At 37.3% G+C, this 13,281-nt stretch overlaps 1 protein-coding gene across 2 annotated transcripts in view; it reads left to right on the top strand.

The window, feature by feature from the left end:
- The window catches only part of LOC125455934 (GTP cyclohydrolase 1), a 44,633-nt gene that overhangs the window by 18,125 nt on the left and 13,227 nt on the right, over positions 1–13,281 (top strand). For both annotated transcript variants that reach the window (XR_009446238.1, XM_048538506.2), the window contains exons 2-4: positions 7,253–7,362; positions 9,955–10,010; positions 12,435–12,466. Coding sequence is in view for 1 of the 2 variants with exons in the window: in XM_048538506.2 (XP_048394463.1) it covers positions 7,253–7,362; positions 9,955–10,010; positions 12,435–12,466 (198 nt within the window). In the remaining variant the exon portion in view is untranslated. The remainder of the gene's footprint in view (positions 1–7,252; positions 7,363–9,954; positions 10,011–12,434; positions 12,467–13,281) is intronic.

Below are 13,281 nucleotides of genomic sequence, written 5' to 3'. Positions count from 1 at the left end.
AGGTGAGGATTTCTTTTTCCTGCTGAGAGTAGTGAATCCGTGGAATTCTTAACCATAAAGGGCTGTTAGGCCTGCATCATTAAATATATGCAAAGTCAAGACAGACAGACTTCTACTCATTAATGGACTCCAGGGTTATGGATATAAGCAGGAGACTGGAGTTCGGTATCATCAGATCAGCATGATCTCATTGAATGGTGGAGCAAATTTGATGGGCTGAATGACCTACGTCTGTTCCTTTGCCTTATGGTCTTTTGGACCCAGATTGTTTAGAATCTGTTTCAAACTCTTGATCCACAAGGTGAACAATTGACGAGTGGAACTGCTGCTGCATTGAAGCCTTAAAGCTATGTCGGGCTAGAGCCATTTAATTTGTTTTGGTTGTGAAGTAAATGCCAACCAATTACTGTACAGAACCTAAAATAGTGAAGTTTTCTGATGTAATAATCGCTGTGTTGCTAGAATCCAACAATAGGTTTATTCATAAACCTATGCCTTTGGTCCCAGAATAAGAAAGAACACACCCTAATTCTTAGTCATTCAGAAGTATATAAATTTAAGGAGGAAACCCAATGCCTGTAAGAGGCTAATTTTTATTTGTCGTGGCATAATATATCATTGCGATGTGACATTAATGTTCAGCTCTTTCTTTTGGCAATATACAGTACTGCTATGTATTGATTACAAAAAAAGGATAAATGGCAAAAGGTTGACCATTTCAAAGATGTAAAAACATGTTCCACTCTATTAACAGATCATGTTTATCAAGTAAGACCTTCAGGGCTCTATCAATCGACTGATAAAGACTGTATGAGTGAATTCAGCTCTGAATGAAACAATATTAATACCAATATCAACACGGTAGGCTGCTCTGGAAGGTTAGATTGCATGGAATCCTGGGAAAACTGGCAAATTGGATACACAGTTAGCTTCATGGTAGGAAGCAGATGGTGATAACGAAATGATGCTTGTCAGACTGGAGGCTTATGACTAGTGGTGTGCCTTTGGGCCCGTTGCTGTTTGTTATCTAATAATCAATGATTTGGATGAGAATGTAAGCTTGCGAATGACACTAAAATAGGCGGTATCGTGGACAGTGAGGAAGGTCATCAGAAATGGCAGCAGGATCATGATCAGCTGGTGAAATGGGCCAAGAAATGGTAAAAGGAGTTTAATACAGATAATGTGAGGTGTTGCATTTTGGAAAGTCAAATTAAGGTAGGGGTTTTGTGGTGAATGGTAGGGCCTTAAGGAGGGTAGTGGAAGAGAGGAATCTTAGAATGCAGGTGCACAGTTCTCTGAAAGTGGAGTCACAGGTAGACAGGGTGGTGAAAGGCTTTTGGCGCACTGGCCTTTATCAGTCAGGGCACTGAGTACAGTAGTTGGGAAGTTATGTTGCAGCTGTACAGGATGTTGGTCAGATCGGACTTGGGAATATTGTGTTCCGTTTTGGTCACCTTGCTGTAGAAAGGATGTCATTAAACTGGAGAGAGTGCAGAAGAAATTTACAAGGATGTTGCCAGGTCTCAAGGGAGTTATAGGGAGAGGTTGGACAAGCTCAGACTTTTCTTTGCAGCGTAGGAGACAGAGGTGGGGTGGGGGGGGCGTGGTGTGGAATCTTATAAAAGTGTATAAGATCATGAGCGGCATGGATATTCTTTTACCCAGGGTTGGTGAATCGAGGACTAGACGGCATCAGTTTAAGGTAAGCGGGGAAAGAATACATGGGAACCCGAGGGGCAGCTTTTTGTAAGCAGAGGGTGATACGCGTATAGAATGAGCTGCCAGCAGAAGTGGTTGAGGAGGATATATTAACAACATTTAAGAGGCATTTGGACGAATACATGGATAGCAAAGGTTTAAAAGGATGTGGGCCAAGAGCAGGGAAATGGGGTTAGCATAGAAGGGCCTGTCGTCATGCTGTAGGACTGTGACTCTGTTACTTTCTTGCTGTAAAGTTGAATACATAAAGTACTTAAAATACAGTATTGGATCATTTGATTAACTTTCAATGCCATTTCAAGAAGATTTTGAAATGTTCACAATTTTTGAATGTTCAGACATCTCAGGCCTAACTAAGACTTAATAACCAATATAACCAATAACCAATAATAGACCAAATAAAAGCTGAAAGAACTGCAGATGCTGTAAATCAGAAACAAAAACAGTTCTGAGGAATGGCCACTCGACCTGAAATGTCAACTGATTTCTCTCCACAGATGCTGTCAGACCTCCTGAGCTTTTCCAACAATTTCTATCTTTACTTAGATTAGTTTGAAAATAGTGGTTGAGAAATTCAGCTTATTAACTTACTTTCTGGGAGAAAGACTACAGAATAGAACTGAACCAGCTTCTGTTGCCAAATGAAGCTTTAATCATAGGATGTCTATCATTGCCTGTAATGGGAGGACAAAAAATTTCGTTCTGCTACTTTCTTTTCAATCAGAAGTGTTGTGAACGGAAAATAGTGACCAAATTATTGTTTTACCATCTAAACGTAAAAGATAAGCTAGTAAAAGTTTGTTATTTTACAGCAACACTTATTTTCATGTTTGAATTTTGATTTTAAAAATGGCCTCAAATTTGATGCTTCACCCACTGCTTGATCATACCATGCTGTTCAGTATTTGAAACATTGATCAATTGTACACATTGACACTGTACTGCTTAGCTTAAAAACTATATAAATCTGAGTAATGTTAGAACATCACCTAATTATTAAACTTCAACTTTCATTTGTCTTGTTATTTTCATGTTATTTCAAACTTCCAAGGCACTTCCTGGTCCAGAAAAAAAGACAGAAATCATGAATGTTCTATATCAGTTAACAAATGTTAGGCCAGTTGGAAAAATGTTACAATTCATTATCGAGCAGTAATAGCAGAACATTCAAACAAGGGTATTGTGTTTGACAAATTATTCAGGTATTCCAACGTACTTTGAAGATGTGAACGGCAAGGTGGTTAAAGTGAAATCAGTATTGGATTTCCAAAGGCTTTGAATAAATTGCTGCACAGTAGGTAAATACGCAAGGTATGAAATTGAGATGTAATAACATGGATACTAACAAACAGAAAATGAATCAGTACAAAATGATCACTTTCAGGCTGGCAAACTGTAACTAGCAGTAACAACTGTAACTGCGTAAGGTTCAGTGCCTCAATTATTTATAATCTACATTCATTCCTGGGATAAACAGATTGTGCTGCCATCAAATTTGCTGTGATTGGAGGTGCCAGTGTTGGATTAGGATGGACAAAGTCAGAAGTCACATGGCAACAGGGTTTATTTGAAATCACAAGCTTTCACCAGAGACACTGATGAAGAGTCATCTAAATGCAACGTTAAACTTGTGTTCTGGATACTGTCTGACCTGCTGTGATGTCCAGCATTTTGTTGTTTTGAGTAAAGTTAAACAGCTGAATAGCAAGCCAAGGGATGACCTATAATCCAATTAATTGAGGCAGAGAGGTAATTCCAAAAAATTAAAAATAAAGTGGTGCTGGAGATAAATCAAATGACTGGAATAACATAGTAGGCATAAAAGTCACCTGCCAAAGGACTAATTAAAGTAACAAGTCATCCAAAATTACAAACTAATTAAGGTAGAGCGATCATAACAAGTTATCAAGGTGATGGTGTCAAAACAGGACAGTAAGAAAGATTTTCCAGAAACAGAACAGTGTAGTGAACTCACATGTAGTGCGAGATAAACCTAAGAGCATGGTTGAGGCTGTCGTCTTGTGTTTGGAACTTGGCTATCAGTCTCTGCTTGGCGATTCTACGTTGTTGTGCATCTCAAAGGCTGCTTTACAGGATGCTTTCCCAAAGGGCTGAGGCTGAATGCCCTTGACCACTGATGTGTTTCCCTGATTGGGAGGGAATATTTCTGTCTGGCAGTTGTTGTGCAGTGTTCATTCGTCCATAGTCATAATGTCTGCATGGTGTCACCAATATACCATGCCTCAGGGCATCCTTGTCTGAAGCGTATGGGATAGACAACATTGGCTGAGTCACATGAGCATCTGCTGTGTACATGATGGGTGGTGTTCCCACGTGTGATGGTGATGTCCATGGCGATGATCTGACATGTCTTGCAGAGATTGACCACAACACCACAGAACCTTGCTGTGGCAATGTTTTCCTTTGAAGGCTGGGTAGTTTGCTGTGAAAGATGGTTTGTTTAAGGTTTGGCAGTTGTTTGAAGGCAAAAAGTGGAGGTGTAGGGATGATCTTGGCGAGATGTTCATTGTCATCGATGACATGTTGAAGGCTGTGAGAATATGGCATAGTTTCTCCGCTCTGGATGACAAAGGGCACTCTATCGGTATCCTGTGTCTGTCTTCTGAGGACATTGTTGCGGTTTTTTGGCTGTGGTATGTTGGACCTGGTATGCAGATCTCTCTGTGCCAGAGTATCTTGTAGCCCCTCCCCATTCAAATAAATTTGTTTTTCTATTCATGTGACCAATGGATAACCTTTACACTCCTTTTACAATTTCTTACCTATTTACTTTTTCAGCTTCTCTTTGTAGACTTGCCATGTTCTCCTCAGAACTTGCATTGTATCCTGTTCTTATTTTTCAGCATCTTTAGATGTACATTGTTTTCCTCCTCATCTGAGCAGATCATGTGTATGTACAGGGCTTGTATGTAGAGAATGGCTTTAGCATGTTTGGGGTGGAAGCTAGAGAAGTGCAATATAATGAGTTTACCTATCATGTTTATTCCACTCATTTGGTTTGTCTCCAGCACCACCATATTATTAAAATCTTTTGTAATTATCTCTTTGTCTTAATTTATCAGATTATGGGTCATCTCTTCACTTGCTATTTAGCTATTGACACTTTACTCACACTGTCTGGCACTAGTGATCACCTGCAGAGACCTATTATTTGGCCTGTCAACACTCCACTCTCAGCATTTGTGTTACCTTTTGATCTCCCTGATCATAAATTCTGTGCCCAAGTGCTCCTCTTTCACTTCACCTGACAAAGGGGCGGTGCTGTGACAATTTGTGATATCAAATAAGCCTGTTGGACTATAACCTGGTCTTGTGAGACTTCTGACCTTATCAAATTTGCTGACAAAACAAAATTACCTTGGAAAAGCAAGCTCTGTGGAGGATACAAGAAACCTACAAAGAGATGTTGGAAAAAGTAAATGGGCAAGAAATTGTAAATGGAATGTAAAGGTTATCCATTGGTTGGATGAATAGAAAAACAGATTTATTTGAATGGGGAGTGACTACAAGATACTCCGAGACAGACAGATCTGTACGTGAAACATAAAAGTTAGGCATGCAGGTACAGATCTTGAAACAGTCTGTGACAAAACACAGAAAGATCAGGATAATATTCAGGTTTGGACTGACAAATGACAAGCAGCATTTTGCCACACAAATGTCCACCAATGACTGGCTCCAGCAAGAGAATCTAACCATTACCTTTTGACAAGCAATTGCAGGTGTCATGGGCGGCATGGTGGCTCAGTGGTTAGCATTGCAGCCTCACAGTGCCAGGGACCCGGGTTCAATTCCAGCCTCGGGTGACCGTCTGTGTGGAGTTCGCACATTCTCCCCGTGTCTGTGTGGGTTTCCTCCGGGTGCTCCGGTTTCCTCCCACTGTCCAAAGATGTGCAGGTTAGGTGGATCGGCCATGCTAAATTGCCCATAGTGTTCAGAGGTTTGTGGATTATAGGGGGATGGGTCTGTTTGGGATGCTCCAAGGGGTGGTGTGGATTTGTTGGGCTGAAGGGCCTGTTTCCGCACTGTAGGGAATCTCATCTAATCTCTGAACCTGACAATATCAAAATCCTATCGGGTTACCATTAAAGCAAAAACTGAACTTGACAAACTATATGAATACTGTCACTACAAGAGCAGGACAGAGGCTAGGAATCTCGGGGTGACGGATTTCCCCTCCTGACTTGTTAAAGCCTGTCCACCATCTACAAGACACAAGTCAGGAGTGTAATGGAATGCATCTCACTGGCCTGGATGAGTGCAGCCCCAATGACACTCAAGAAGCTTGACACAATCTAGAACAAAGCAGTCCGATTGATTGGCACCACATCCACAAGAATTTACTCCCTCTATCACCTGATGCTCAGTTTTACACGCTGCTGCTAGCTCATAAGATGCACTGCAGGAATTCACCAAGATTCCTTAGGTAGCATGGTCCAAATCCATGTTCAATACCACCTAGAAGGACAAGAGCAGCAGATACATGGGAACACCACCGCGTGGAAATTTTTCCCCCAAGTCTCTCTCCAAGTCAGCCACCTTCCTGGCATGGAAATATATCACTGTTCCTTCAGTGTCACTGAAGGAACAAAATCCTGGAACTCTCTCCTTAACAGCATTGTGAGCAGACCTACCAAAAATGGTCGGCAATGGTTCAAGAAGGCAGTTCAGCACCACCTTCTCGAGGGCAATTAGGAACGGATAATAAAATATGACTATAGCTCATGTTTCCTGAATTAAACTTTTCTGAAACAAAAACCTAATTCGGAAGGCCAATGGAATATCAGCATTTATTATAAGTTAGATGAAATATAACAGCGGGGAACTCATGCTGCATCTCTATGGTGCATTGGTGAGTCCATATCTGGAACATATTGTTCAGCTTTGTTTTCCTTATTTCAGGAAGAATATATTTGCATTGCAGACAGTTCAGAACTTGGCAAGGTTGCTTTCTATGATGAACAAGTTATCATATGAGGAAAAGTTGGGCTAATACTCATTCAAATTCATAAGAACTATAGGTGATTTTATTGAAACATTTGAGATTCTGTGAGGTTGAAGAGAGTAGATACTGAGAGGAAGCTTGTGGGGAAATCCAGTCTGGGAGCATAGTTTCAGATTAAGAGGTTTCTATTTAAAAACAGTGATGAAGAAGATTTTTTTTCTCCTAAGGGTTGTTAAACATCTAATTTCTTTATCCCAGAAAATGGTAGAGACTCAGTCATTGAATACATTCAAAGATGAAAGAGATTCTGAATTGAGCAATCAGGGATTATGGGAAGTACACAGAAAAGTGGAGATCTCACCAAAATCAGATTAGCCATAATCTTATTGAATGGCAGTGCAGATTTAAGAAGCCAGATGGCTGATTCCATTTATTTGATATGATCTTACTAAGCAACCTATACCCGACCGCTCACCAATCCTAATTTGTACTGTGTGTGTAGCAGCAAGAAGTGTAATCAATTTAATGTGTGTTTTAATACGTGACCTGTCTTTTGATTTCCAGATATTTTAAATGATGCCATTTTTGATGAAGACCATGATGAGATGGTGATAGTTAAGGATATTGACATGTTTTCCATGTGTGAACACCACTTAGTTCCATTTATTGGAAAGGTAAACAAGCTCAAATGTTGAGTTTCTACATCTGTAATAGCATATCATAATTTTGTCTGCATAATTGCATTGAATGCATTATGATGTGAACCCCAGTTCCTAACCCTGGCTTGTGTCCTTTCTTGTTAGGAATTCAAATATTTATTTTCAAGAGAAATTGGACAACTTACCCTTCAGCATCTTGATATTTATTTCAATGTATTTTGAGGAATACAGCAAGTGCTGTAGGGCAGATGTGATTGAATTAAACTAGATCATAATAGACAGAACTTTGTCCAACCTGGAAATTACAGCAGTAAACTGCAAAAACAAATTGCATGTTGTTATATTTAACTCATTAAGCTCTGGAAGGAGACTTTCTATTACTATTATTATAGGCTATAATACCTGAGGCAACAATTCAATATCAGTCATGTTTTCCCATTAATTTTAGTTTGTACTTCATAACAAATAGAAATGCATTCTCTTCATTTCCTGGTCAAAGTATGCTTTAAGGTTGCATTGTTCTTATACTTCTGTTCTCCTTGCTGGACTAAAGAACTAAGTTCTCTAGTTTATAGAGCAATTTTATTTTTTTTAAAACCTCACATTTGTTTACAGGGTAATAGTCCAGTCATAGGTAGATAGGAAGTAATTGCAGCAGTTGCACAGAATCCTGGGATGGAGTCTTAATCTGGTGCCGAGCTACAGACTCAATTGAAGTGCCTGAGTTAATAACTTACAATTATATACAAATGGTCAGTTTTATTGAAATTAAATTCATTTGCAATATTCATTCATACACATCAATATACACACACATTTTTGTGTTTTGTCCCGTGCATTTTACATTTCCTGAAGACAAATTCTATGTTAGACTTGGTGGGATGAATTTGAAGAAATGCATCCTCACTTAAAGTAAATATATTTGAATCGACTTTAGCAGTTGCATATTTAAAAAGGAAGTGATAGTCTGACCTCTTAGTGACCCAGGGATAACTGACATGGAAAGATACCTATTTATAGCTGAAACCTTAATGGAGAACACATCCTATTTCACTTTCTGTTAGTAGCAATATAGTACATTATCTATTACATGGCATAATAATAAAATCATTTTTTTAAAAATGTTATCTGACATACTGTCACCGAAGCATGCCAGATTTGCAAATGTGTTCAAAATTTGCCTTTATGATTGCAATTATTTTGTAAAAAAATTTTGATTTTCATATATCGTTTCTGTTCTCTGAATAGTATTGTGATTTGGATCGTACACGTAGATAGTTATTTATTTTGACGGGCTTGTATGTACACTTTTGAATTTGAGTTGGATAAAATTATAAGTTGTCTACGATGTTACCAACTGTAAATTAATGCCGCTCTAAAATAATAGAGCTACATAGCTAATTGCTCACAAATGTGATTTTTATTTCTTTAAAAAAGTTAAATGGAAGCATAGCACCAGATTCACTTCAATAGACACTTGAGTTTAGACCAGTAAATTGAAAGAGTTTAGTTTCTCTCAATCTTTTAATTAACCAGCTTACACTGATTCTGCCACCTGATAACAGACAAACAATTGCATTGTTGAAACGGAATTTGCAATAATCAAAGAACAGTTCAAGCTTAAAAAGGAAATCGGATTCTAGTGGTACACTTCATTGCATTGTTCTTGGAGCTTTTCGCTTTAACTATCATGAATTACTGTTATTCCTTGTCTTCGTATTTGGCCTCTATAGATCCTGATTTGGGGTAACTGAAGTTGCTAGAGTCTATTTATATATTAATAATTATAAATGAAAGTGTAATTGAGACTGATTCAGTGAATTTCAAACTGTCTCCTTTTTTACAGGTTTCAATTGGTTATTTACCAAACAGAAAAGTTATAGGAGTGAGCAAGTTAGCCAGGTAACTAGGCTCATGTGCCTATGATGGAGACAGATACAACAAATGGGAGTGATAGACACTGTACTTTCGGTTGAGTGCTCACTATTCCAAACTACATTGGAAATGGCACCCAATAAAACAAAGGCTGCATTTCTCATACTGTTGTTATCTGTGGCATTACCCAAAGTCTTTGGTTAGAGAGAATACAGAAAACTAATGCTAAAGCTGCTGCAATATAGTGCATGTGCATCTTCTTTAATGAAACAAACTATAATTATAATTTTAAACATTGAATATTATGACATTGGTGTGTTCAAAACGTCCCTATGTGACTGTGTGTCATTGCCCTAGAAAGGTAAAATAATTTTATTGTTGGAATCTTTTTGCAATGAATGTTTTGCCAAAGACTTGAGATATACAGCACTGGCTGCTGCTGCTAGCTTTAGAAAATCAGTATTGTGTAGCTTAGTTCACTTGGCTTGAATTTGAATGAGCAATTTTCTCTGAAGGTGTATGACTCACAGCTTGCAGTTTATTCCAAAGGGCTGCTCATGATTGAACGGTCATTCCATTGCACACATTTGGCCTCATACTGATTCGGGACCCATCAGAAAATGTCAACATCTCTCTTGTCTGTAGATACTTCAATTTTGACCTGGCTGAGAATATTCTTGGTCCCTTTCGTGTGTGGTCAGGTGTAGTCAATGTTTTCTTTCCATCCTGTAGGTACATATAGGTTATCTACCTGAAAAACGACTCCTTGGTCTCAGCAAGCTAGCCAGGTAAGGACTGACAATGGCTGAGGGTCAATTAGGGCATAATTACTCCAAATCAATGACATTGTTTTCATTCATAATTCGTGATATTTGTATTTTGTTGAAGAAATTGGAGAATGATAGATGTTAAAATGTCGAAGAACGTTATTAAATTTTACAGAATAATTAAAGAATACTTTGCTCATGAGTCATAAAGTTAAAAACATTTTAGGACTAAGCAGATAACTTCTTAATTTCAAGCTGCTTTTGGATTTGTATTGCTCTTTCTTGAACTATCCATCTACCTTAGTGCAGTGTAATTCTGAATAGGTTATTTCTGGATAGTCAGAATCTTGTCTGGTATATTCACCATTCTAGGAGAGTAATAGAAATATCAAACAAGCTGTTCTGCTTTCTTTTAGTAATCACAAATCAATTACTAATGCAGTCACATATTGCTGGATTCTTAATTTAAACTTGTTAATATTGAGGCACATTAAAACTACATATATATTGATCAAATTTGTGACATTTTCTAATAAATGTGTGATTCTATTTTGATGAAACCTGCTGAGCTTGTAATGACACAACCTTTACAATTCATTTCCTGGCTATTGAACAAGTGACCAAAGAGTTTAAATTTATTATTAATGGTGGACCCAATTCATATCGTTTTTTATGTAAACTTTCAGATTTATATAACTTACAGAAAATATGGGTTATTTAATAAGTTCTACTCATGTTGTAAGTATGCAACGCCACTACTGATCAGTGAAAGTACATTGCAGATAACAAGGTGTAGAGCTGGATGAATACAACAGGCCAAGCAGCATCAGAGGAGCAGGAAAGCTGACATTTCAGGCCTAGACCGGGTCAGCTTTCCTGCTCCTCTGATGCTGCATGGCCTGCTGTGTTCATCCAGCTCTACACTTTGTTATCTCAGATTCTCCAGCATCTGCAGTTCCTACTATCTGTAATACTACATCACAGGCAGCTTTAAATTTGAAATATTCCAAAAGTTAAAATTCTCTTCAGTTATAGATACAGAAGGCTTACATTTAAGAGATGTAAGGGGCAACATTTTCATGCAAAGGGTGTTAGGTATAAGGAACGAGCTGCCAGAGGAAGTAGTGCAGGCTCGTAGAATTACAACATTTAAAAGGCATCTGGATAGGTATATGAATAGGAAGAGTTTAGAGGGACATAGGCTAAATGCTGGCTAATGAGGTTAGATTTATTTAGGATATTTGGTCAGCATGGACAAGTTTGACCGAAGGGCCTGTTTCTCTGTTGTACATCTCTATGACATGTGTTTATATTTTACAGTAGATTCTAAACATAACTCTGGAGTGACCCAAGTAAACATAAGCTGATTATTCAAATATGATTACATCTAATAAATGTGACACAGAGTACAGTAGCTCGAACTAATCAAGCATGTCCCAACTTTAAAAAAAAGCTGTTTTTCATTGAATTGAAAAAATCTTGATTCCATTTATTACAAAACAGATAATTCAATATTAATTGTTTTGAATACAAGATGTGCAGTTGGTTTATCACTCACTATTTTCGCATTTCTTTTTAAGCGTGTAATTCTTTTTTCTCGCTAAAATGTAAGACTGAAATATTATGATCAATGTTCATTCAAAATTATTTCTAAAAGCACAGCTTGTCTCATTAAATACGTGAAACACACTTTTATTTCTTATTATCTTGATATTGATCACCCATGGAGCACTTTGACCTTTGGGGCAGGGTCTCATGCACTTGCTTGAGCTTGAAATAAAAATTCACCTGACCAACCAAACCAGAGAATGCAAAATGTCTCACTCCATTTGCTTTACAAAGCTTGACTGCTACTGAAACATTTTTCTTTTTTTCTACAGATAATGGAAGCATATTGTGGGATAATTTTTTTTTAAAGAAAGAAATGGTCAGATACTTAGAAGTTTGTAATTTTTAGCCATTCAAGTGCTGAAGTAGCTTTTCACATTTCAGTCTTCCTATATGGATCACTAACCCATGTGCTGTCCGTTTATTTCAAACGAATAACATTAAAGCAAATAATCTGAACCTTTAAACACAACCACATTCAAGTAAATTGTTACAACTGAAAGAACTGCGGATGCTGTAAATCAGGAACAAAAACAGAAGTTGCTGGAAAAGCTGAGCAGGTCTGGCAGCTTCTGCGAAGAAAAAGAATCAGAGTTAATGTTTCAAGTCTAATCCTTCCTCAGTTCTGAAACAATGTTGTCCCTCACTCAAAAAGTCTTCTGATTCCACTTATCAATATAATCATTTTTAATATACAATGTTTCCGTATACAACATTGGTTAGTTTGCTGCATTATTACTATAGCATTTATGTTAAAGAAGCATATAGTTCCTTGATTTACCCACTGGAATGTTTGACTGAAATGTTTAAAAATAAGTACTTGATTTTCTTTTTCAGAATTGTTGAAATTTACAGTAGGAGGCTTCAAGGTAAGTATGACATTTAAAAATTGTTATTTAGTTATTTATCTTCATTTTTAAGTCATTCTAGTCCCATTTTAAAGTGTGACGTTTTTCTAATATCTAGTATATGATAACAGTAATAACTAACTCAATTAGTGGAATTGCTATTTAAATTAGATATGTGACAGAAACAAATAAACTTTCAAAAATGGAATAATTACAGTAATTTTGTTTGATTATTATTACAGTCCTATTGGATTGGAAATATAGGATCAAAAGAAACAAAAGCTGGTTCCATACTCAAAAGGCATGAATTTTTAAACAATCTGGTAAACAAAATCAGGCTGACACATACCATTTATTTAAAAAAAAGGTCTTTTGAAGGGCTATATTTCAGCTTTGCGTAAATACTATTTTAATTGTGTTGCCTCCCAAAAGATAATGATGCAGAAAAATCCTCAAGATAGGGAAGGAGAGAGGGAAACAGTCAGCGAAGAGACATTCCAAACAAAGCCTAACCAAGCAGAATAGAACAAATGAAAGAATTACAGATAAAGATAGAAATGAGAAAGACAGCGTCCAATGCCAGCACTTTTGCTGATTCATAATGTATTTAAGAAGGCAGATGGGTCCCAATTTGGGATTCCTGACTAACTTTGGCTGATGCAACATAAAAGAAAAACAACCACTCAACATTTCCATCAAAATATATTGCCGTCTTACTTTTTCAATTTCAAAAATTGTTACCCATAGCAGACCTCTTAATCTTATGTAAATAAACATGTAAGCATGGAAAATTTGTCAAAGAAAGGTCAGATTGCTACATGGTAATATAAAGGTCA

The sequence above is a fragment of the Stegostoma tigrinum genome, chromosome 10 (genome assembly GCF_030684315.1).
Source record: "Stegostoma tigrinum isolate sSteTig4 chromosome 10, sSteTig4.hap1, whole genome shotgun sequence".
Classification (NCBI taxonomy): domain Eukaryota; kingdom Metazoa; phylum Chordata; class Chondrichthyes; order Orectolobiformes; family Stegostomatidae; genus Stegostoma; species Stegostoma tigrinum.
Note: the sequence above shows the minus strand (reverse complement) of the source record. Positions and strands in the feature narration are given on the sequence as shown.